This window comes from Pseudochaenichthys georgianus, chromosome 17, assembly GCF_902827115.2.
Source record: "Pseudochaenichthys georgianus chromosome 17, fPseGeo1.2, whole genome shotgun sequence".
NCBI classification, from domain to species: Eukaryota; Metazoa; Chordata; class Actinopteri; order Perciformes; family Channichthyidae; genus Pseudochaenichthys; species Pseudochaenichthys georgianus.
The window spans coordinates 7,213,823-7,239,556 of NC_047519.1; the positions used below are offsets into that span (position 1 = coordinate 7,213,823).

Consider the following 25,734-nt stretch of genomic DNA (forward strand, 5'->3'; position numbering starts at 1 on the left):
TATAGTGCACAGCTTAAGTGCAGACTTAATATTATGAGGCAGAAATGGCCATATATTGGTTTCTGACCTAGTGCCCTCTCCAAAGATGAAAATGAATATGGGTATGTAAATGTGTACATCTAATATTAAGATGTAGCTATCAGTATTGGTTGAAGTGCCAAGAGAGAGAATTTCGGGCCCTTTTCTATATATATATATATTTTTTTATCATTTTGGGCAGTTTAAAAAACGATCAGCGGCCGAATTCAGCCAACAAAGCCAAAAGAGGAAATGAGCAAAATGTCTTATTTTGTTGACAGGAAATAAAGGAACTACCATCAAACAGAACGATACTAATACTAATACGATGATTATTAATTGCTGCTTTGCAATAATGCCTGAGACAGAGGCTTGTTAATGTTATTAGTTCCACCTCCTGTATTTCTTGCTGAGTCAAAAGGAATTATTCGGATTAACTCACTTGATTTATTCACTTCCCTTTCTGCTATAGTGCTGAGCAGAGTGCACCTGAAGTAGCTGAATAATAATTAGACATCATTCTAAAATCTTGTTTTATTGTGCCATAAAGGTGTGAACTTTGAGCAGGATCTCAAAGGTGGTACAGCAGCTCTGAAGAATAAATACTGTATATATATATAGGTGTATGCAGAAATACATTAAAAGGCAGAAATTGTTTAACGTCATTACAAGAATCGGTGAAATAATCAGTTTTACCTGTGCGCAGTTTTTATTACACATTTCAAATTTCAAAATATGATTTAAAAAAAAAGACAGTCAACAGAGTTCCCTTTATCAGCTCACGTTGGTCTTGGGACATGTTATCAGAAAGGACATTCACTGATCTTTAAATCATTAAGTTTTCAATGTGCAAATGAATATAAGCCTTTAGTATACAATCTCTACACAAGTAAGGTAAAGGGGCAATTCTGGTGCTTAAGTCTCCACCTGAGTTTCACAACTCTAAACTCGATCGGTTGGCTACAAGACATGGAGGAAAATAAAGGTTAAATGATTTCAAACAACTACTAAGAAAAAAGTGTTTCATTGTGTCCCCTTACATTGAAGTCTCTTTGTGTGAAAAACTGACAAGAAAACATGAAATATTCATTTTTGGCCTTTTTGTTTGTGAAAGCCCTCACTGTTAAAAAAAAAAAGTAGCAGCAGTTAAGGCAAAAAGATTGTTCCCCATGGTTACAATTATACCTGAGTACCTAAAACAATAATGATAAATCTACATACTGTGTCATTGGAGTGAACAGTTTTGGTCTATAGAGAAGTAACATACAGAAGCAAAATGTTTAATTACTCAAAGCTATGAAAAAAAGGTTGCCGAATTACATACTCAGCAACAAGAAAAGAATTCTGTACCATTTTATATATATATATATATATATATTTATATATATATATATATATTTATATATATATATATATATATATATATATATATATATATATATATATATATGACAACTCATTAAAATAATCAAGAAAATGCATTTTCATTGTTATGACAATAATGGTGCGTTCACACCGGACGCCAAGCGAAGAACCGCATCACGTTACTCTTGCGAGTTTGACCGCAGCATCATTTGTGTTTACTAGCGTCACTCAAACTATACCACTGGCGAGGAGGCGGGGCTTATCTTCATGTAGTTACCAACAACAACGAAATTAACATATTTTGCCTTGATTTAATTTAAATAGACGTATCAAAATGATGCAGTAATAACAATATACTGATATTAGTTAGTAAAAACCCAATTAATGCTTTTGCAAGTGTGCGCACTGATTTAACATGTAATCGCGACGCACAAAAGATTTGCTTCGCGTCCGGTGTGAACAACACACATTAAGAGTTTACTCGTACATCCATTATGCAAGCTTGTCATGCTTTGTGTGCTATAAGCCACTGGTAAACGACACGTTGTTCTCTCTGCTGATGTTCTCCTTCACTTCCACAGGCAGTGCTTCAAAGAGATGGTCCTCCACCACAAGGCCGCTTTTACGCAGCAGGCGGCAGTTTCCCAGCTGCACAGGCAGTCTGTCCAGGCAGTTTCCTCTCAGCTCCAGCTGATTGAGCTGCACCAGCTGACCCACCATCTCCGGCAGCACGGTGAGCGCGTTGTTCCCCAAACACAGCGCCTTGAGCTTGGTGCATCTGAACAGAGGCTTGGGCAGCACCTCCAGCTTGTTGGAGTTGATGGCTAAGTGCTGGAGATTGTGGAGGAGGCCCACATCCGGAGGGAGCACTGTGATGGAGTTGTGGCCCACATCCAAGTGCCGCAGCTTAGGGAGCGTGAACAGGGCTGGGGGCAGGGTCTCCAGTTTATTGTGGGACAGGTGGAGAGACTCCAGAGACTTGACTTGGGCGATGGAGGAAGGGATGGTGATGATTTTGTTGTGCCACAGTTTGAGGCACGTCAGCCTCTTGAGGTGCTGGAAGCTGATGATCTCTTCTATGGTTCGGATGTTGTTCGATTTAAGGTCGAGCTCCTGCAGGTTGGTCAAGCTGAAAATAGCGTGGGGAATCCTCTCGAGTTCGCACGTGTGCAGCTCCAGTTCAATTAGATTTGTCATCTTTTTCAGACTATTCAGTACCACAAGTTTAGTACCATCATTGTGCACCACTAGCTTAATCAGATGTGGTGAAAGCTCTGTGATGTTTGTGGGCATTTTTGTGAGGTTGCTCTTCAAGCATAATGTCTTTAAATGCCTCAAATCTCGCATGGACTCTAGCCCGATCATTTTGTTATTTTCAGAGCTCAGGTTGCCCATGAGGTTGAGCTCCCTCAAACTCCTCAGCAAGTACACCCACCCCGGGATCTCTGCAACATCAGTGAACTTGACGTGAAGGCAGCGGAGATGATCCCGGAGGAAAGCAAAGCCGTTTTGCTCTACTTTGGCCGGACAGTGCAGGAGATGCAGCTCCAGCAGACTGCTCATTTGGGAGACCTTGGCATAGAATCTCACGTCAGGAATGAGCTCCAGTTTCAGCACTTCCAGGTCTGTTAGGTCAAACACTGCATTGGGAAGACCAGAGAGCATGAAAAGGTGCAGCTCCTGCTGGTCCATTGCGTTACGGATCACAAGCTGCCTCAGTTTTTCAACGGTCCACTCGTGATTAAGGCTGATTTCCCTAAGCTTGTTTTCACTGACCTCGGACAAGAAGACCCCAAAGCGTTTGGAGTAGAGTTGGTCATATTGGTCAACCATGTGTAGGAGGAATGCAAAGTCATTTTTGACGTCAGGAATGTCACTAAAGCTGCTCTCCTCACGGACCTTCTCGAATGAGTACTCTTTGAGCGGTCTTCGAAACACCCAGAAGAGAGAGTACAAGCAAGCCATCCCGTAGATCAAGATTAAAGCCATGTAGCTAATGAGCAGCTTGTTCAGCATGAAAGCCATGTTGTGCGTACAGTAGAACTTTCGGTATCCAGTCAGCTGCTTAATATCGGGTTCACAAATGTGCTTGAAATTTATTTTAGCCAAAAAGGTAGAAGTGTAGGATAATATCAAAATAAACTTGACCGTTTTGACGACAGTCTGCGCTACGTAAAGCTTGTAGATAAAGTCACTGTCCTCCACATGAGCTCGAAATTTTCGTACTTTCTCGAACAGGGCTTTGGCCTGCTCTCCGTCTTTTTTGTCCAGGATTGTCATACTGCTCGGGACCTCTGCGATGGGCTTATCTGCAGAGAACTTCACCCCCATCATGGGTGTGGAGGAGTTCACATTTGTGCTTTCGTCCTTCCCCTCTAAAGATACATGTTTCTGGGCCATGGAGGTGCCTGTCAACCGCTGTTTGTTCTCCTCAGAGTCCTCACAAGCTGTCTCAGACAAAGCCTTCGTAGTCCAGGGAGACTCAAAACATCTACCTAGAATTGAAACAAAGTGCTCAATCTTTGAGCTGGTTTTGGGGTATTTGAACCAGAAGTTGCTACTGACCATGAGAACAATGGTGTGGATGAGGGTGAGGTAAGGAAAGTACTTGGAATACCAGGGCAAGGCAACATGGTAACATATTTGGTTGATGAAGATATATTGTTGGTAGTCCAGGTTGGTCCTGACCCCTGTCGGTTCAGGTTGATTGTATTGGTGTGTGACGTGGATCTCATGGGCCATTTCGTCCGGCATGTCCTTAGTGACTAGGGGATGGGATGTTGATACGGGGGCTGCTGCTGAAGCCCCATTCTGGGCACTCTGCTGCGTGAACGAATTAGGCTTCACCCCCGAAGCCTCGTCCGGTTCCTCGAGACAAGGAAGGCAAGCCACCTGGTCCTTGGTGATCTGCATGGTCATGGCGAATATGGCCAGCATGAGCATGACCAGCCCCAGGTAGTCCATGAAGACGTCCCACCATGGCTTCAGGATGCGGTACGTCGGCTGGATGTCATTCAGGGACGCAACCTCAGTGAGCGTGAACATCACTGCAACAAACAGAGGAGAGTCAGTTCATCCATTCTAGTTGTTTTAGCATTAACAGTTAGTACAAGGGTTGGACAATATATCGTTTCAGCATTGACATCACAATATGCGTATGCAGTCACATTGTAGGAAGTAGAATGTAAAGTAAGGCTATTTAACTCAAAGATGTCATGCTACAAGTGTTTCTGCTTGATTCAACATGTATTGATTAACAGACAATTATGTGGTTGCATTTTTATGATTAAGGTAATTGTTGGGGGTGCTCCGATCGATCGGCCGCCGATCGTTATCGGCCGATATTCACTCTTAAAAGTGTGATCGGTGCTCTTTATAAAGTCCGATCGTGAGAGCCGATCACATGACGTAAAATACATGACACTTTTCTCTGTGCGCTGCAAAACAACTCGCCGAAATGGCTTCACCGGTCTGGCAGTATTTTAAGGTGTATGAAAATGACAATAAAATAGCGGTATGCAACGTGTGTGAAGCAGAAATCCAGCAGCTCCGCCCGCTGTGACGGACCGGTGAGCGGAGCAAAACAGACAAGAGTTAGACCTAACACACTTAGCTATTTTATCTAACTCTGGAACAAGCTAAACTAGTTATAAATTCTTCACTGTCGGGTCACTCATTACTGGATCAGTGAGCTGCATGAGATACTGACAGGCTGTCAGGAGAGAGAGAGAGAGAGAGAGAGGGGGGGGAGAGAGAGAGAGAGAAAGCGCTTCCGCTAATTTCTCCCGTGTTATTATCCAAAGTTAATGTAAACTTGAATAATGTACTTCATTTGAATGTAATAATGTATTGAAAAATTCATCTGAACTTTTAGATCTGTTACAATTATAAACTGAAGCAATATAAAAATGAGCCCAATTAACTGAGTTTTAAACTTCACTTTAAATGGAAGATCCCCATAGCCCCCTCCCACCCTATGATCGGTATCGGCCGATTCTGATTCCGGCGATCGGCCCCAAAAACCCTGATCGGAGCATCCCTAGTAATTGTAATTGTTAAGCAAAACATTTCAATAAATGCTCTATTTCCAAGTTCACCGCTTTTCTATGATTGTTATCCAAATGCCTTTGGGTTTGGAAGTGGGTCAGATCAAATATGAGATCTTAAAACACCACCTATAAACCTTAATTTGTCACAGTTTTCAGACATTTTATAGAGCAATGATTAATCAAGAAAAATGTATCAACAAAAGATTATAAAATTAAAATAATCGCTAGTGGCTGCCCTTATCCCTCTGTCTGATGACCAATATCTGAAATGGTCAATAACTATCTTTAAAATGATACCCAGTCCCATTGAGTAAGCTTTACGGAAACAAAAATGAAAATAAAAATAACGTTCGCCATGAGTTTCTATGATACAAACACTGTGGATGTGAAGATAGTAGCACTGTAAACGCCAGCCTTTTATCTGTGGGTGCCAACTCTCACTTTGCAGTCTACTTTCATTCAGTTATGTGTTAATGATGTTTAAGCAGATTACTACAGCAGGCTGTTACTGGAATAGAGAGGAAATAGAGAAGACAGTTATGTGATGTCCACCAACTATTCTGACTCAATAAGATGTTTTGCACATGTGTGTTTCATTTAGTGAATTGCCTTTTTCTCATTTAGTGGAGAGGGCTTTCATTTGGTTATTCTTTCATCTGTTTCCTACCTCTAATCCCCTAAATCCACAATGAAATAATTGTGTTTTGACAAGTTAACAGGTTACAATTCAGCAGCAGTTATTTAACCTGTTAAGCCCCGAGCCTGTTTTTCAGGCCCCAGGCTCGAAAATGACATTCCCAGAACAAATGACTATAACTTCCCTTCTAAAAAAGGGGTAAATTAATAATCTTTTTTCTCAAAGCAATGATACACCTGTGAGTTGGATGTAGAAAAGTCAGAATCAAGAGATATTTTTTTTATTTTAAAGTAAATTCAGATTGAACATATTAAAAAACGTAAATTATAGAGTCCGTCCAAAATAAACCACTACTTATAGTGAAAACCACCCTTGAATGATGGGATAGTAGACTAAAAGCTTTAGGAATCCAAACTATAACATATAATAACAGGGATGCAAACTCATCAGGTATGACGGAATATCGGCTTTAAAATTAGGAATAACAGGATGTTCGCAGTCAGAACAACTAAAGCAGCAGGTAATAAGAACAGAAATGCCAAAGAGTCACATCTAATATAAACATAAAGCATTTATTTTAATTGTGTAGCAGTGAGTTTAACATTTTGACAGCACTGTTGAGCATTTTGAATGTATTGTCATGCCTCTGTGCAAGGCTTAGTCTTTCTATCTTTATAGCCACTGGTTTAAAGTAACTAAGTTCATAAACTACTACTTGGGTACAATTTTGAGATACTTGTACTTTATTTAAGTATTTCAATGTTTCTTTTGCTACTTTGTACTTCTAATCCACTACAGTTCGGAGGTACATGGTGTACTTTTACTCCACTACATGTATTTAATCCCTTTAGTTACTTCACAGATGTGGATGAATGATGTGAAATATAATCAAGTGTTAAATCAGACTTTAGTTCCACCTGGAGTGAATCCACCAGCTACCCTGCAGTCTACAAAGTACTTCAGACTAGCTGCATCTTTAACAGCTTTGAGAACACTTTCATGATCAATCATTATAAAACATATATATTATTCTGAAATGGACCAATCTGCACAATGACTACTTTAATACTTTTACTTGAGGAACATTTTGAATGCAGTACTTTTACTGTAACAGAGTATTCCTACACTCTGTTGCTTCTAGTACAAGACCTGAGTACTTCTACTTTTACTGTCGCTACTTTAACTATATTTTGATGATAATACTTTTGTACTTTTATTTGAGGAACATTTTGATTGCAGGTCAATAGTGATGCTATAGTGATGCTAGTTTGCTAGTTAAGTTTGCTCAACGATAATATTGCGACAGAAAAACTTTTCAGTGCACATCACGCTCTGCCGCTCCGACAGGGAGCTCTGCTCTGAACACCTGAATGGCCCGTTCTAACAGCTGTTCACCGGCGGTCCAACACAGTGACTCCGGACAACACAGTTAATATTAACGAACGCACCCGTAGGTAATGTAGCTGCTGAAGCTAGACACTCATCGTGGAGCAGCAGAGCCTTATTATACATCCATGAGCAGAGCCGACAGGCAGGAAGACTCGAGCACACAGCTCGCGCTTCATTATAATATATAAAAAAAGAACACCATGCGTGTCATGATGGCACATAGCAGCTTGCGGCCGCAGATTACTCTGGGTCCCAGACCCCCCCATACCCTAAAAATATTTGTATTGCAGATACATGAATCACACTGTGACGAAGGGAACTTGGACTAACGGCTTCAGGCCGGGTAATGTGGCACTTTATTGGCGTGATTGCACAGTGTATGTTGTCTGTGGCTGATGATTGTGTGCACCTGGTGTCCTGTGGTGTCTCCTCCCCCCTCACCTGCATCTTGTTGTGCTGATTGGAGTGTGTGTATTTGGGCTCTGTTTCTCTGTCTGTGGGATCCTTGTGGCTGCAGGATGTGTGAAGGGAGAACCGCAGGATTGAGGCGGTGAACTTTGTGCCCATGATTTTAATAAATGCCCACGTCGGGTTATATTTTTGGACGTTCTGCCTCTGCCTCCTTGCTTGGTCTGGGCCGCTCAACGGTTAGCTTCACAAATGGTGTCAGAAGTGGGATTCGACCAAGTAGGGAGGTGAAAATTACGAGAGGAAAGAAGAGGGACCAAAGAGAGGAACCGCGGCTGGGGGTGGCTATGCCTGGAGCGGACCAGGGGGCTACGGCTGTTGAGGCAGCAGGAGACGGGGGACAAGCAGCGGGAGACGGGCAGGAGGAGCGGCGTTTGCGGGCCGAGGAGGCGGACCCGGGCCCACGAGGAGACAACGGCTTCACTGGCCCCGCTGGAGGTGGCGGCGTTGAGACCGGGTGGCTGACTGGTTGTCCCGAGGCCGAGCCGGTGAAGACACTGTGCTTCCTGGGGAGAGGGGGAAGGAAATGTGACGATGGGAACTTCGTCACTATGGACTGACGGCTTCAGGCCGGGTAATGTGGCACTTTATTGGCGTGATTGCACAGTGTATGTTGTCTGTGGCTGATGATTGTGTGCACCTGGTGTCCTGTGTTGTCTCCTCCCCCCTCACCTGCGTCTTGTTGTGCTGATTGGAGTGTGTGTATTTGGGCTCTGTTTCTCTGTCTGTGGGGAGGGCTGGGTGTGTGTGTGAGATCCTTGTGGCTGCAGGATGAAGGGAGAACCGCAGGATTGAGGCGGTGAACTTTGTGCCCATGATTTTAATAAATGCCCACGTCGGGTTATATTTTTGGACGTTCTGCCTCTGCCTCCTTGCTTGGTCTGGGCCGCTCAACGGTCAGCTTCACACACACACACAAACAACCTATTTTGGATTCAAAACAGCGAATTTCGCAGAAAGGTGACAAGTTTGCATCCCTGAATAAGTACCCTGTATCAAGATTGATGCAAAACAAGTGACATTTGACCTTTTTTAGAGAGGTTTAGAAAAAAATAGAATGGGGCTTTTTAAAAAGGTAGGGCTTTCTCGCACATAAAAGCAATTGTATTTCAGAAATGGGACATATATCATGAAAGATTATCTTCGTCAGTCCATTGTGCATTTCCCTTTATGCTAATTGAAGTGTCTACCAACAGACAGAGAAGGAAAGTCTGTTTGTTATGGGCTGCCTTGGTCACATGTGATTCAACAAACCACTCAGATCCGGCTTCCTTCCCTATGACACATGTAGGCTCATTAAAATGTAATGCACATAAATTATACTTTATGAATCATTTAAGAAGACCATTACAAAAAAAAAGTAATCATAATCAGCTGGCCTACATTTATTATGGATATTTGGTATCAGCCTAAATGTCAGAAATTACTATATCCAGAGATACTTACTTCTGATACTTCTTATTCTTATTTAGAGACTATTTGGGTCAGCATCTCATTGATTTTCATTTATATAGCATTGAGAATTTTTTTGTTACTTTTTTTTCACGACATTTCTTAGATCCAGATAAAAAATGTAACCTATTTATGTAACAAATATCTGCTTATATTGGCATAAGCGAAAAAAAAATGCAATAACCTATGTCTCAGGCTATTGTCTCCATATCAAGACCAAGATTTCCCAGTGTTGGGTATTACTATGTTATACTAAGTTACCTTTCAGGAACATGCAAGTCATCTGTTTTCTGGACAAACTAAACTGGACTTCTAAATAACCTCAGATATTTTTGGTCTTTTTGCACCACCATTTTATATGCTGAAACAAGATATATGTTATAAACTTCTAACAGCTGTTATACTCTGATGTTGCTTCACTGCAAAATAAGATTCATGATAGCGTGTCATCACTTCATGTTTTTATTTTGAGTGAATGCTATTATTATTGAGAGTTTCCAAGTGTGGTGGTGAGGTTGTTTTTGACATGTTACGAGTGAATAATTAAATGACTGATGGCTGAATAATATTTGACATGCTTAATGATTTATCTTGCGGCAGTGCAGGTGGTGTTTGTGTACTGCAAGGGTGACAAAGTTGAGCTCCAGTGCTTTATACTCATCAACCCTCCCCCAACTCATCACACTTGGCAGAGGTAACACATCTTAACAGGCTACTATGTGAAAACATAACAAAGCTTAGTGTGTGGTGCCCCCCCCCCCCAGGACAGCAGGGAGGGGCCCCTTACCACATGGCACCCTGGCAGCAGTGCCATGTCCCTGCTGCCCTGTGCAGATAAACTACATACAACTGACCTCACCACGTGATGGCAGCCAGTGTACTGCGTGCTAAGTGTAATTACATTACGACAAATGTTGAGTTTAGGGTAAACTAAGTTGAAACCAGTTCTGGGGGTTAGATTCCAGACAGACAGGAAACAGGTTTCTGAAAGACAGGCTGTAGACTATGCATTTTTAAGTTCAACCAAAAGAGGAAATAAGACATGTCTGTCCCAGAATGATGAACCGCTTGACTTTTCCCTTCACGTGAGTGCGCAGTTAGGTATTGGGTCATGTGACTTGTTGAAACATGTTCAGTTGAGAATCGGCATGTACCGCCGTAAAACACTAAAAGGTAACCAGTTTCTTATCTGGAAAGCGTTATATCCTCGGAATATCAATCAGGTTATTGAAAATTACAGTTAAAAGTAAACAATTAAAACATACGGTAACGGAAAATACACTTACTGCCTGCGAGGCGTTATCTCAATCCAATTATTTCTTCCTCCGCCTGCATGCCACTTTTCGCTCCGTTGTTCAGGTGCGCCTCTAACCTGGTTTCTCAGCCCCGCTCACAAGTGCGGGAATGACGCCGGTTTTATGGAACAAAAAGCTCCGAGGAATATTTGGTGGTGACAGCACGGTCTGTCGGCTACATCCCTCCTACCTGAGCCCGGGAGCAGAGCCGGCTGCCCGGCCGTGTGTCAGACAATACGCGCAGACAGACGGATTGACAGAGCTCCAATGTATTTCTAAGAGAAGGCAGATCCAACATGGAGCCGCTCAGACCGCTGCTGTGGGTGTTATGTGAGCCTCTCATTGGAGGATGACATTCCGGCAACTTCCCGAAGACACCGCCCTGGAGTTTATCTGTGCTGCGTTCAGGGCGTGTGGGAGAAGGTTAAACAGCCCACGGCTGGGCTGAAAATAATATAAAAATAACGGATAACGATTGTTATTACTTGTTGCTACGTTTTTTTTAAAATACTGTAACAAAGACCGGTTTATGATAACACCTTGCAATATATTTACTGGTGTTATTTGGCTGCTACTGCATTAATTAATGTTTCACTTGCTTTTATAATGATGCAAATAATTTCTACCTTGTATTTCTACGTTTATATTAACGTTCGCACATCTCTGACGAAGGACATATCTTAACGTTATTATTTTCCCAACCGTATGTACGAGCAATTATTTGTGGAGTTACATTTGTTTTTGAAGTGGTAAATATAGCCACTATCCTTTCATTACTAGCAGAAATTAGACCCCTCTCTAAAAAACAAGAAACAAACTCAAATAGGTGTGAATACCTGGTGAATACGCAAATGCTTTCCCCCATGGTTTGCATAAGGCACTAAGCTGTAACTCATGCCGGGGTCGGGGGGTCAATTGGGTTATATTTACTTTTGTACAAAGTGTCACTATTAAAATGCCTTTTATAATTTAACTAAAGCAGGTATAAAGCAAGTGAAACAAATGAAATGCATGACCGAACAAAAACCAAGAGCATACTTTCCACGGCCTACCAACTGAAAGCCGAGCTCCTTTATTTACCGACTTTCCAGTGTGAAATGAACGCGGCATCTGCTTCCCCCTCTTTGTTTCAGAGTAGCAGCAGCAGACACCACAAATGCATCGTGGTGTTGAAAGAACTTAGCTGACTAATTATAAGACTTCTGACATGTGCCTTTTGTGCACGTGCCACGTGTTGGACAGGATGACTTGTTTTGTTACACGACACAGTAATAACCATATACCATGTTATTACCATAGAGAAACACTGTTTATCTATCTATGTATGTATATATCTATCCATCTTTCTATCTGTATTATGGGTATTGATAAACTCAGCAGTTAATAGACCCTGGAGTGCTGAAGTCCTGCATCATATCCAGCTCTTTCTGGATTTGGTTGATGATGCACAGGGTGGAGGAAATGTCTCCTCAGTTGCAACCCTATATACAGGTTTCAACCGGTCCTGGGCTGCTGGCTGCGGGCACACTGTTCTCGCTCACGCTACTCCTGTACTTTGAGAGGAAGAGAAAAAAAAGAAAGAAGGAAAGAAAGAATAGCAGGCAGTGGGGCGTTTTGTGCGATAGTCTGCCAGGTTTAAAAGATCAGTTGTGAAGGTGGTGTGACCACACATGAACACATGCAGAATGATTACACTGATCATTGTCTGTGTTCTGTTCTATGGAGATGTTTTCGCAATAATGTTTGTTCAGACTTGAGTGAGGCAGTTTGTATAGCTGAGTTCATAGTGGCTTCCCTAATGAATCCCAAACAAAGGCAGTGTGGACAAAGTCAATAAAAAAGTAGTGGATGTAAACACACTTAACTCGTGTTCAGAGAAGTCACAGTGAAACCTTTCATAACTTGTTGCAAAACCAATATTTGTCAGGTTTCTTTTTGGAGTTGCAAAATAAATCGACTTTTAAATTAGCCGGCAAGTATTTTGACGATAAAGCACTTGGAGTAAATTCAGAACATATATCTGAATTCCAGCTTTTTAAATGTGATTATTGTCTGGTTTCTTTACTCCTTTATGCCAGGAAAGATATTCATATTTTGCAAGATGTTTTCCACCATTTTCTGAGATGTTATCGACCAAACATCTAATTGATTATTCGAGGAAATGTACAATAGACAAACGTACATACGCAATCAATAAAACAGCAAAGACTAAACAAGAAAGCAGCTTCATCTCTGCAGCGTTCATAACATTAATGATTCAAAAGTCCATCAGCACAGCGCCAGGCCTTGAAGGAGCCATCAGTGAGCAACATATCAAACCTTGAAACAAAACAAAGTGTCTGGTGCAGCCAAAGCAGGAGAAAAGAGATAAGAAATGAAGAGCCCATTTGGCTTGCCTATATATATTAAGTCAATGAAAAGGATACCTTTAGCCTTTATCATTAAAATATGAGATGTACCTAAAAAGGGCAAATACTTTCTCTGGCTCCATGTCATGTTAACTCTTTTTATAAAAGACACAAACTGATTCCAGGCAAGTATCTTTGTTTAGGTTCATGCAGGTTAAATATCATTGACTTAAATTATGAATTCTCTGTCATTTGCTTAAACCCCTCTTCTTTATCAGGTGTTTACAGTATCAGAAGTTCAACCCTTTGATATGATAAATGCTGATATTAATTGATTCAATGGCCTCCGAGCTTTTTGAACATTAAAGCATGGAGACATGTCACTGCAGAGACACTAAATACTAATATAAACCCGAACATGAGCAGAATATAGCACCCTTAAATAAAGAGGCATGCACATATTAATCAAATCAAACAAATACAATTAAGAAGAAATAATCGGCATCATTGTAGAAGTAGTTGAAACATATACAAGTAATGCAGAGCCAAATAACACTAGTAAATAGTCAAATAATTTATAATGCAAGGTGTTATTTGACAACAGTGTTGTTACAGAATCAAGTGGTGCAAAAAAAAGGTAGCAGCCATAATAACAATTGTTATCGACACTGATTCTGCTTCCTAACCTAGTTGACCTGACTGGCAGGACATATGGTCGGTGTGGTGAGGGGGGAAGGGAAACGGTGTAAAGAGGGAATGCTTTGGTTTGTTGTCACACTGACTGGCAGTCTAGTGGTCGGACAGTATGGGGTTTCCTGTCTGTGGGGAGACAGGGCCAACAGCTGGGGACCCTAGACGCCCCTGGCAACCAGCTCAGTGTGTTAAGAATTGGCCCACTGAGATATAAATAATTCAGTGTGGACCTCCCTCTCTGATTTGTAAAGAGTACAGAGGGTAGTGTCACATTCACAAACATTAGCTGGTGGTTTAAATGCATACCGGATATACACTTGTGATGTAGCAAAAAATACACAGTCAAATTCAAATTCATACCAGCCACTAACCGTCCACAAACCCAAACAAACCGGTTTCTTTGGTCATTTATTTCCTTTCGGCAAGATAAACACTGAGTTTGTGTGTATGTGTGTTGGTGTGTATGTGTCAAATTACACACACACTCCAGACCTGCACGCAGGCTGTTCCTGCATGTGGATCCATTGTTGTTACTTGAAATACAGTAAGAGCGATGAAGAGCGATGATGTGGTGTGATATGATGTTGCTGTTGGAAAACCAATACACAGCTGCTGAGTACAGAGTGTGTGTTTATGTGTGTTTAAGACAAAGACAAATACAGAGACTGAGAACATGTGCTGCTTCTCTCCAGCTTGGATAGCAGGCCTCTTCATGCCCTCATTTTGTTTGGATTGCCTTTGATATGTCTGTCTGTGACTTGTAACTACATATGCAACTTTTATTTTCCACAGTCCAGGAAAGGTTCCACGTCATCAGTTTCAGAAAACGTGCGTTAAAGATATGTGAAAAATGAATACTTTTCAGGGACACTTTTCAGACGAGAATCAGTTGCAACATTGGAGTGAAAAAGAAACAACAAAAGAATAGCTTGTGGTGCACATATTTTCTTAAACATTGTTTCTTAATCAGTATAAAGATACTACTGCAGCTGAAATACTTAAACTCTGAAAAAAATACTCAATTCAAAGTCCTGCATTACAAACTTTACTTGAATAAAAGTATCTGCACTGTTGTTCCTCAAGTATTCAAGTAAAAGCATTCATTGCAGTCAAATGTTCCCTGTCAGTGTGTTATGATGGTTCTGGATCAAAAATACTTACGCATTCATGTGTATGTTGATTGATATACTGTACATGTTCATGGTTGTACATATTTCAACTCTTTTATTTACTGTTAGGCAGTTTAATCGACAGCAATGCATCATATTAAATAAGGTCCTCATATGTTGTTATCTTTATTGCGTTGCTGTGAGAACCACGTATGTCTAAAGAGTTGATTTGTCACGAGTTTCACCAAAGAAAAGCCTGTTTTCAGCTTTGTGTAGATACATTTTTAAGCTGATTCGAGAGGCTTTTTATATACTTTAAGAAGGAGATTTTTTATTGTCACATAAAGAAATAGTTCACTATTCGGTTGTTGACATACATTATGGATACATATCGTTTCGTGTCTTGATGACGACATGCTTTCTTGCAATTCAAAAAATAGTGTGTATCGTGATGTCACTGTATAGGATTTTCTCACAATATAATTCCATATGTTAAGTTCCTGGAGTTTCATAGAGAAAGTTATTCTTACCCTTAGATTTCATAAACCATATCGTACCCATCATCTATCGATGGGCTGTTTTGTTTGAGCCATTCCTTTGTGATTGCTTTCCTGGCAGCTACACTCAACATCCCAAATAAGTATTTTGTTTTAATATTTGTGGCTGTTGAGTGCAGGAAACCGAAGAGGAGTTTGTCCCAATTAAAATTAATTTTTGTTCCAAATATGTTGACAATTTCTTTATAAACCTTATGCCCAAAAGCGTTTACTATTGGGCAATCCCAGAGCATTTGGTAATGGTTTGCTTCCTGGGAGCCACCATTCCTCCAGCAGCATCCTCTCCATGGTGAGACTGCTGGGCGGGCGTGATCAAACATCTAGTGAGACTCTTCAGGCGAACGCTCTCCATGAGGAGGAGCTTGTTATTCTCCATTGGAATTCACAATAGTTGGTCCAGATTTCCTCTGGAATACAACTGTTAGTTTCCCTTTCCCATTTTTGTTTTATGTATATGGTACTTGCTTTTTTAATCTCCTGGAGTCCCTTATATATTCTTGAAATCACGTTGAGCCCTGAATCTGTACCATATGCACCAATAAAAACGTTCAGTATTGTTTTCCAACGCCTTCTGATTCTCTAACATAGAACTGTTTATGTGGTGGCGTACCTGAAGGAATATGAAAAAGTCACTGTTATTTAGCCATGTTGTCTTAAAACGGTGGTTTTAACTGCCAAGATGATGCCTATATGCAGCAAAATGTGTCTATACTCTGGGCTAGGATCATTTTAATTGTACTATTCAAATAAATATGATCTGAAATGTAAGAATCCTTATATGTTTCCCCCCTGAAAGAGATCATGATAAATGAGTATGAAAACGAAGCACTGTAACCATCATCCAGTGTGTCACTGCAGAGCCTGACACACTCTTATTTATCTGGCTCCATCTGCTGTTGTCCTGACGCACACTGGCATTCTTCACTGATACTGAGAGGTAATGATATGCATAACAACAGATGATACTTTATTCCAGTATTCAAAGAAGACTTGTGAGAAAATAGGTAAAGAGAAACAACAGTATAGCCTAAATGTTTCCACACATACCATAAAGTATTAGGTAATTCATGTTTATATGACTGAAATTATTTAATTAATGTATAGACAGATGTAGATTGGTCATTCTGTTACCAAAAAAACTAAGATGAAGTGAGTCTTTGTGGCACTGTGTGGTTCCTTCACAGACTTGGAAGTATGATGCAGAGAGCAGTCACAGATTGGTACAGACGAGACACAGGCTGCCACTGTCAACAGCAAAATCACAGCAGCATTGTGAATCATCAGTAGACAACTTAGGATCACTTGTGATGTACAGTGTGGGATTTATTGTTTCATTACAGATATTTGAATTGCCCATTGATATAACTTGGTTATAAGAAATTGGAAGAAATGATGTTGTTTTTATTGCTTATCCAATAATGGGTTTGCATTTTTCTCTGTTACTTTATACCTTTGCTGGTTTGATTGGTAATTATTGCTTTGTTTGGCACGTCCATATAATTATATATTTTATATTCTACATCATTATCACAGGCAATAAAAGATACACAAACATAAAAGTGTATATAGATAATGAAAAAGGGTACAGTTGGTTCACCTCCTATTATTTCATTCCAATCAATCAAATGTCTTCATTTAAAAATAATATCGGGAGATTTGATAAATTCAAAAATATTTAATATATCAAGTCTCAAATAATAAATCAAAATGAATAACATTGTAATTTGGTTGGAATTGTTTTTTTTTATAGGAAATTAAAATGTCTTCCTTCAATTAGCATTACATATCAGAGTTCCGTCCCAGGAAAATAGAGACTTACTCAACAAAGCTTTACCGATGGATCGTATATTGTGGTTTAATCATATTGTTGTAATTCAATAATCACGTCACTGGTATTGCGTGCATTGGTACTATATCTTTAAAATGTCACCTTTGAGAGGTATCCTGATTTCCGGGAAATGTCTTAGAAAAGTTATTAACATTAATCCGTACAAATACATTTTAATATTACCAAATGTTAAACGTGATTGTATAATAATAGATATTTCAATTGTTGTGTTTAAAAGTATTTGACACTCTACTCTTCTTGTCAACAAAACACTGTTATACAATCAGGAGGTTAGTTCGACTAGTTTGAGCCTAATGGCGCCCCGTACTCCAATGGACACGTGATCAAACAAAGTTATAAATAGAGGTGGCGCATTCAATTGTTTGACACTGACGACCATTCAGGAGTGACATGGCGTCGACAAGCCGGTGCGTAGCAACTTTTACCAAATATAACAACTCACCATTCTTAGTGTGTGACTCCAATAATGTACTTTGTAAAGGGTATCAACTTAGACATGATGGGAGTCGCTAGTGCTATTCCAAAAAACATTTCGTCCTTATTCGTACCGTTGTTTGTACGATGTGTTGTGCTAGGTAACGGCTAACCTTTATTAGCTAGCTAGCTGGGTAGATGTAGCCAGAAGTCACTTTCTGTGTCTCCGTTTCTCAGCGCTATGCCATTCTCTCACCGTTATTGCGAATAATGGCTTTAATCATTTAAACCTTAACGTCACTTATTATCGTAGAGATATTTTCGCCGTCTTTGCCGTCAACAACAGAAAGAAATTGTGTAATTTCAGGCTAAAACTAAAAGGTACTGAACTCGCATTATTATAGACACTAGCGGTCACTGCCAGCAAACTGTAAACACATATGCCTTTGTGCTGTACACTTTGTCTACATTCAGCTTTTACGCAACATTAGTCGGCAGCGTATCTATTTCAGCTCTTGCCTTAGTTTGTCACATAGACGTTAAGTCATTATAAGTGTTGACAATACAATCATTGTCGGGGAAACGTGTGTCTCACGTGTGTGTACATGTCAATTGTAAAGAGTAAATGCAGGATAGTAATGATTTGACGCCCATGGAAAGTCTGTTTTTCTATCGCCACATCATCGTGACGTTTTGTTTGTTGGATGTAGTCCAGGAAGAACCAACATGTACACGTTATGTTTCGATTATATCTGAATCCACCGAGGTCGATAATCCTCAACTATTTAGGCAACAATAATAAAACATTATTTGTATGTTTTTTTAATGTGAAGAATGTTCTCTATATGAACACATTTAGCCATGTTTCATAATTATGCCGCTCTAGAAAACTTATGTGCATTTTTTACTTTTTAACATTTCATACAATAAATACAAATAAACTATATAATTTAATAAAGTAATTTAATAATTCCAAATAAGCCGATGCTTCTGTGCTTCTATTATTTGTTTGGCCTTAGGTTGTTTGATGTTGGAACTATTAATCATGGATTCATACTAACTGATTATATTTCTTTAATGTCTGCCAGACAAAAGAGGGTGAAATCTATACTATGTCAAATATGTATTTAAAAGTGGAAAACATGTCCCGATGCAGTTTGGATTTGTATTATGTCGGCAAACTTTGAAGACTTTAGCATGAATGTGTGTTTTGCGTCCTGACCTCAGCATGAGCTCTGTCTGCCTAACCTTTGTTTGTTCCTCTTCAATGTCCTCCCTTTCCCCATCTTTGTCGTGTCTTGCTGTTTGATCACTTAACCGTTGTTGTTCTGGCTTTTGTAGCGGAGATGCCCTCGCCCTTCCCAGAGTTCAGTGTCCCAACCACCCTGATGCCATCCTGGTGGAGGACTACAGAGCCGGGGACATGATCTGCCCCGAATGTGGCCTTGTAGTAGGTCAGTATTTACACTACCGACATGTGCGTTTTTTGGCGTTGGAACACATCCTTCCTTTATTTGGATTACTGTGCTTCTTTCTTTGAATGTACTTCTCTAAATGAAACTACTATCTTTGTGATAATCACACACAGATTTCTCAGTTCCTGTACTTGAGTTTACTTTGGATGCAATGCATTTTCAATAGTCCTGCATCAGCCGAGTTCTCTATAAGGACAGACATGTCCAAAGCTTGCAGCTAAAATGTGGAAGAGCTAGCCATAATAAATGGATGTCTCTTATGGACCTTGTCAACAGTTGTGCAGAACAAAATAGGAATGGATACTGATCCATCCTCTAGCGTCCCTACCAAGTTGCCCGTATTAGATGTTTGTTGCGCGTGTAGTCAGCAGTAGCTTTATTCAATGAACAGCTGCTGACATGGAGAACAAGGTGAAACGTTTTAACAAAGGGTTTGAATCGAGCCGCCATGTGGTGTGAAGGTGCACACAGGCACAGATAGGAACAGTAATAAGCAACAATCAGAGTTGGAATCTTTATTTATCACTTTGCTCCATTTTAGAATCAAATAAAAAATGTAAATGAAAAGATACGTTTTTAAGAAAGCAATATAAAAAATGAATAAACGTAACACATTAGAAAATGAAAAACGATATACATTTGCAAATAGTACTACGATACAGCCTTTGAACATGTGATGCAGGCTGTAAGAGAAATCTATAGGGAGCAGTGCTCCTCTAACGAGCCCCATGGCGGGGGGGGTGTCATGGGGGACACGCCAGCCGCTCTCTGATGCAAGCCCTCGGTTCCTCTCAGGAGCCGACTGTTGCTTTGCCTCCAGACGTTAGAAAGACTTCACATCAAAAGCTAACCGGATTAACATATCACAAATGTAACCCTGCAGTGCCAATAGCAGGCTTGATAAATAGCAACATGTCACACCTCGGATCCTTTGTACATCTCCGACTTAATGCATTGAAGGGTCGGACATTAGTCTTGATTTTATTATGTATTTCTGTCTCAAAACATACAGTGATGAGAACATGAGAAAGAAAAAGGGCAAGGGACGATGTGTAAGATGTTTAAGCTCGATTCAGAATAATGTTTACTTGCATGTGATGCTCTGATTAGTCGGTGCGGACGGGGTGAGACGGTACTCGAGGGAATAATGCTGAATATTGCACCATCTTCTGTTAATGACTCCAGAGGGACGTAACGCAGCCACAGCAGGACGCAGTGCATGCTTCGATTGTGCGCACTAACTCTCTTATTTGTGTGTATTCTGTTTTCAAAAGGCCTTTAACCAAATCTACCAAAACGACACGGCGTTGTTTCTGAAAAGAGCACCTCAGTGTTTGTTGTTGCGTTACATTTCTTTGTTTCTATCGATGAAGGAAGAACATGTTGTTTGGGAGCATCAGCTGCAGCCGGCGCAAGGCGTGTGTGCGCGCGTGCGTGTGTGTGTGGGGGGGTGTGTGTGTTTTATCGATCCAAAGGAGGCATGGTGTTGGGCCGTCTGCGTGTGTGCCATCGCATGGCATGTATCGATCCAAAGTGTGTGTGTGTGTGTGTGTGTGTGTGTGTGTGTGTGTGTGTGTGTGTGTGTGTGTGTGTGTGTGTGTGTGTGTGTGTGTGTGTGTGTGTGTGTGTGTGTGTGTGTGTGTGTGTGTGTGTGTGTGTGTGTGTGTGTGTGTGTGTGTGTGTGTGTGTGTGTGTGTGTGTGTGTGTGTGTGTGTGTGTGTGTGTGTGTGTGTGTGTGTGTGTGTGTGTGTGTGTGTGTGTGTGTGTGTGTGTGTGTGTGTGTGTGTGTGTGTGTGTGTGTGTGTGTGTGTGTGTGTGTGTGTGTGTGTGTGTGTGTGTGTGTGTGTGTGTGTGTGTGTGTGTGTGTGTGTGTGTGTGTGTGTGTGTGTGTGTGTGTGTGTGTGTGTGTGTGTGTGTGTGTGTGTGTGTGTGTGTGTGTGTGTGTGTGTGTGTGTGTGTGTGTGTGTGTGTGTGTGTGTGTGTGTCCGTCCAAAGGAGGCATGGTGTCGGGCCCCAGGAGGAGAAGCACAATTACTTTTGCGAGTCAAAAACCATGCATCAATTTCAAAGATGAAAACAGCGTTGTGGCCGCCGTCAGAAACATTATTACTTCTACATTTAAATAATATGAAATGGTTAATCTGTGCTTTAATTCCTTATGTATTTTCATAGCTTTAAATTGCCCGAATTGTCTCTCCTCAGGAGACCGTGTAATTGACGTCGGCTCAGAGTGGAGAACCTTCTCCAATGAGAAAGCTCTCAAAGATCCCTCCAGAGTGGGAGACGCTCAGAACCCCCTGCTCAACGGGGGAGACCTCACCACCATGATCAGCAAGGTGAGGAGGAGTCCTTCCTCTTTCAAGATGTTGCTGCCGGCACTTCAAATCATCAGGCGATTTTAAGCAACTGGAATTTTTTTACCAGATGAAATAAATGTTTTATATAGCTTGATCAAATGAAACATACGTCTCAGGGGGCGTTGTACCACACCTCGTGTCCTGAGGCCGACGGGCGACAGGTGGAGTGTTTATGGATTGATGAACTTGATCAAATGAAGACATCACAACTCATGTGACACAAATGATAGTGAGAATGTATCAGAGGCGAGCCGTGACTTTTATACCTAGGCCCTCTGACCCCCCCCCCCCCCCTCCCTTCCCTAAAACAAATAAATAAAAAAGAAGAGTTATTACGTCACAGCGTATACTTCAGCGGAATATCAAAACAGCGGCCCGGGTGCAAAACGCATCAATGACAGCGACCCTCTACCACACAACAACACCATGTATATAAACACCTATCATGACAGGGCGCCCACAGCCAAGTAGCTACAGATGAATGAAGTCGGCACGGCGGCCCGCATTGAAATGACTTTGATGATAAATCACTGAAACACAAAGTCCTTCCTCCCGTCCTCTTGGATGAAGCACTTGCGGGTCATTCAGCTGATCCTTTGCCACTCCAGTTTATCATTGGAACTCAATCTTGAAAATGACTCGGTTAATAATTTCGCAACGATGTCATCACTATCACTGAAGTGAGCCATCATGAACGAACTTATGCTAATCATAAATCTATCGATTAGATTTATGATTCGAAAATAATAAAAGTAGGGTAGACATGTGGATATTATCCGGCTGAACAAAACGTGCATTTATCTAACAGGTTCGTTTTACACAGACCTTATTTCCTATTTTCCAAAACCCTCTGGAGAAATCCCACTGCTTTCTGTCGAGGGAATTTTGGTAAAACTAATGAAAAAAATATATTTTTTTAATGTATTCAAATATTATTTTGTAGAATATCTTAGGCCCTCAGCGAGGCCCTAGAGGGCCCTGACGGCTCGCCACTGCATTGTATATACAAATGACTTGTGAGTTTTACTGATGAACATCCACTGTTCGCCCCACAGGGAACCGGCTCCGCTAGTTTCGATGAGTTCGGTAACTCCAAGTACCAGAACCGGCGGACCATGAGCAGCTCGGACCGGGCCATGCTCAACGCCTTCAAAGAGATTACCACCATGGCCGACCGCATCAACCTGCCAAGGAACATCATAGTAAGTTCCAGCCTAACTCTGAGCCTCTAGGTGCTGAAGCAGGTGTGGTTAGCCATCGAATGCAACCAGCTGCTCCACTTTGAGGAGCCATGTCACGCTAAACGCACGAGACGGCAAAGAGAAATGGAAACCACGCACGTGTGGGCAAGAGAACAATAGAAATGAAACTGGACTACATATACGCTTATTATGTAACCATGGCATTATTTGGAAATGGAAACTGAAGTTTGAACGAGTGGGTTGAGTATCCCTTGGCTGTTCAACGTGTTCAACAGTTCTGTTCCAATGAAATGAATTCCATTGAAATATAGTGGACATGTAACTAGCAGAGGTAAAGGTTAGCCTTATGTGTACTTGGTCGTCATGACTCATTTTGTAATAGTGAAACATCAGGAGAAGATAGGGTTCTATTGATTGACATGGATGGTCATCATTAGCTTTTCAGAAACACTTTATTTTGACTTTGAAGATAAACACTACTTTGTGGCAGTCTTTGTTTTTTGGAGCTTGTTGTCATTTCCTGTTTCACTTTATCTGAATGTCACAGTTCCCCTCACTCAGCCAACGGATTTGGTGGCACCCTTTTTTCCACTTTATGTACATGTAGACACAATCTCAGCACAGAACGTCAGTTGGAAACTCTTCCGGCATTCTAGATGATTTGTTTTGCTCTTGTAACATTTAGTAATAATGGTGATTTTGAGCTTTCTGACAGCTAGCTGGACAGTTAGTATTAAAGGAGAATTTCCTTTCCAAGGTCATGTGCATCAAGGCAGATTTGAATGATATTTGTGTAAAGGTTTATGCTTATGCAAAAACAATAACATATTTGAATTGTTATTTTTTATCAAAACCCGCTTCATACAAGTTTGTTTAACCTGGTATATATTGTTTTATATATGTGGTTTCGGAACGCTCAGGTTTCTGCCAATCAGTTTAAAAGTAGAGCCCGAATAAAGATGTATCTTTTAACCATGTGATTGAACTTTTGATTAAGAACATGCAGCTCATGTAAATGATGCGTTCGCCCTGCAGGACAGAACCAACAACCTGTTCAAGCAGGTCTATGAACAGAAGAGCCTGAAGGGCCGAGCCAACGATGCCATCGCCTCCGCCTGCCTCTACATCGCCTGCAGACAGGAAGGAGTACCGAGGACGTTCAAAGGTCAGGACAGGTTTACTCTCTCGTAAGAACCAAGTGTGGAGCTGCTCAGAGGAGGACTCCATTCATGTTTACATACATTCATGACTAAATGCCAGCTTCCTCCTGCGCACTGATATGGTGCAAAGTAAATAGTTCCCACATGAAGCTGGTCTGGGTGAGGAAACCACAGGTGTGATGTCTGTTGTGATGGAGAGAAAGCAGAAGTATACAGCCTATATCTCCAACACTCTGTAACTTACAGCAAAACTATTTCAATTTATAACGTTTCTTTTAAAGGTTTAGAGGGAAAATAAACATTATAAATCAAATGATTATTTTATTTTGTTACCCTTAATAGTGCATAAACTACAGATAAGAAAGTGTGTTGTTGTGTTGGCCATAAGAGGCAAGTACTAATCGAAACTGGCAGAAAAAAACGTTGTCGCTCTTTCCTAAATAGATTTCCTTCCCCTATTCTCTCCTCCGCCCCTTCAGAGATCTGCGCCGTCTCCCGGATCTCCAAGAAGGAGATTGGCAGATGCTTCAAGCTGATCCTGAAGGCGCTGGAGACCAGCGTGGACCTGATCACCACCGGAGACTTCATGTCCCGCTTCTGCTCCAACCTGGGCCTGCCCAAACAGGTGCAGATGGCGGCCACCTACATCGCCAGGAAGGCGGTGGAGCTGGACCTGGTGCCCGGCAGGAGCCCCATCTCTGTGGCTGCAGCAGCCATCTACATGGCCTCCCAGGCCTCCGCCGAGAAGAAGACCCAGAAAGGTGAGGGCCGCTGTATCACACTGTTCAGGGACACGGCTTGTATTGATTCAAATAAATTACACTTAAATATTCACTTATACTGGTAGAATAGGTCCTTGTAGGCCAACGCTTTTGCACCCAGTCCTGAAACTACAGAACACTATTTGGGCCAGGCATGAGGGGGAGAAGGTAGAGAAACTCCCTCTGAAGGGAACACAGGGACCATTTCCATGCACTAAAACCTATAGAACACACTACAGGAGAGGGGAAACCCAAAAGGACTCTTTAAAGCCACTAGATAAATGTAGTGGAGTACATACTGCAATAAAATATTGTCCACTTAAAATAAGTGAAGTGAATTCTCACAAAGGTGGAAGTAGTTGAGGGAAATGCTTCACTGGAGGTAGAGTTGTTAATTTAACACCTGTGGTCTCGATATTAAAATGGGTGATGCTGAGTCAGCAGTACGCCCTCATGGTCTCATATACATGTCTGTAAAGCTTCCTCATGCTGGTCTGGATGTGATGCCTCGAGCAGTTTATATCTGAATGAATCTAAACTATGATGCTTCCACAGAAATCGGGGATATTGCCGGCGTGGCAGACGTTACGATCCGACAGTCATACCGCCTCATCTACCCCCGCGCCGCAGAACTCTTCCCTACAGACTTCAAATTCGACACACCCGTCGACAAGCTGCCCCAACTGTGAAGCCTGCGTGCCCCCCCACACAGCCACGATATCTCTGTGCTGTACTTACAGGATTGTATTCTTTCTTTAAAATCGTATTTGTGTTGGATTTGGAAGACTTCTTGCCGTTGCCAAGGCGCCCGCACAGGAATAAAACGGACACATTCCAGTGCTTAAAACAAATGCTTGCAGACTGTATCATGTGTATATATGTCCAAGTGGGAACATGCATTTGATGCTTGCAATTTTAGGCTGGTTTCATATTGTAAACATAAAACTTAGTTTTTTGTAGAAAAATGACCTGGTTCTATTTTGTTAGTATTGTTCTAAGTAATTTAAAAAAGAAATACAAGGTTTTCATCAAAGCATGGAAATCAGCTCATGGTTTGAATAAAATTAAACGTTTGTTTACATAAAATTGTTGTTCTTTTCTACTCCGGTCAATTATAGAGGGAATAGAAAAAAGAC

The 25,734-nt window shown here is 41.2% G+C and overlaps 2 protein-coding genes across 2 annotated transcripts; one reads left to right on the plus strand and one right to left on the minus strand.

The window, feature by feature from the left end:
- Positions 1–1,442: 1,442 nt before the first annotated feature.
- LOC117462358 (volume-regulated anion channel subunit LRRC8D-like) lies at positions 1,443–11,016 on the minus strand. Its single transcript, XM_034104555.2, has 2 exons — positions 10,665–11,016; positions 1,443–4,430 (listed from the first exon to the last, which is right to left on the minus strand). Coding segments are annotated over exons 1-2 (2,529 nt in total). The 5' UTR covers positions 10,666–11,016; the 3' UTR covers positions 1,443–1,902.
- Positions 11,017–17,584: 6,568 nt separating this feature from the next.
- gtf2b (general transcription factor IIB) lies at positions 17,585–25,684 on the plus strand. Its single transcript, XM_034103790.2, has 7 exons — positions 17,585–17,636; positions 18,985–19,097; positions 21,321–21,454; positions 22,531–22,677; positions 23,713–23,842; positions 24,317–24,598; positions 25,154–25,684. The coding sequence occupies exons 1-7, from the start codon at positions 17,620–17,622 to the stop codon at positions 25,285–25,287; spliced, it is 957 nt and encodes a 318-aa protein (XP_033959681.1). The 5' UTR covers positions 17,585–17,619; the 3' UTR covers positions 25,288–25,684.
- Positions 25,685–25,734: the final 50 nt, after the last annotated feature.

What these genes read in the sequence shown, in the direction of transcription:
- gtf2b (XM_034103790.2), top strand. An exon ending in CGAATGTGGCCTTGTAGTAG is followed by an intron (nt 19,098 to 21,320) that starts GTCAGTATTTAC and finishes GTCTCTCCTCAG; the next exon opens with GAGACCGTGTAATTGACGTC. An exon ending in TCACCACCATGATCAGCAAG is followed by an intron (nt 21,455 to 22,530) that starts GTGAGGAGGAGT and finishes TTCGCCCCACAG; the next exon opens with GGAACCGGCTCCGCTAGTTT.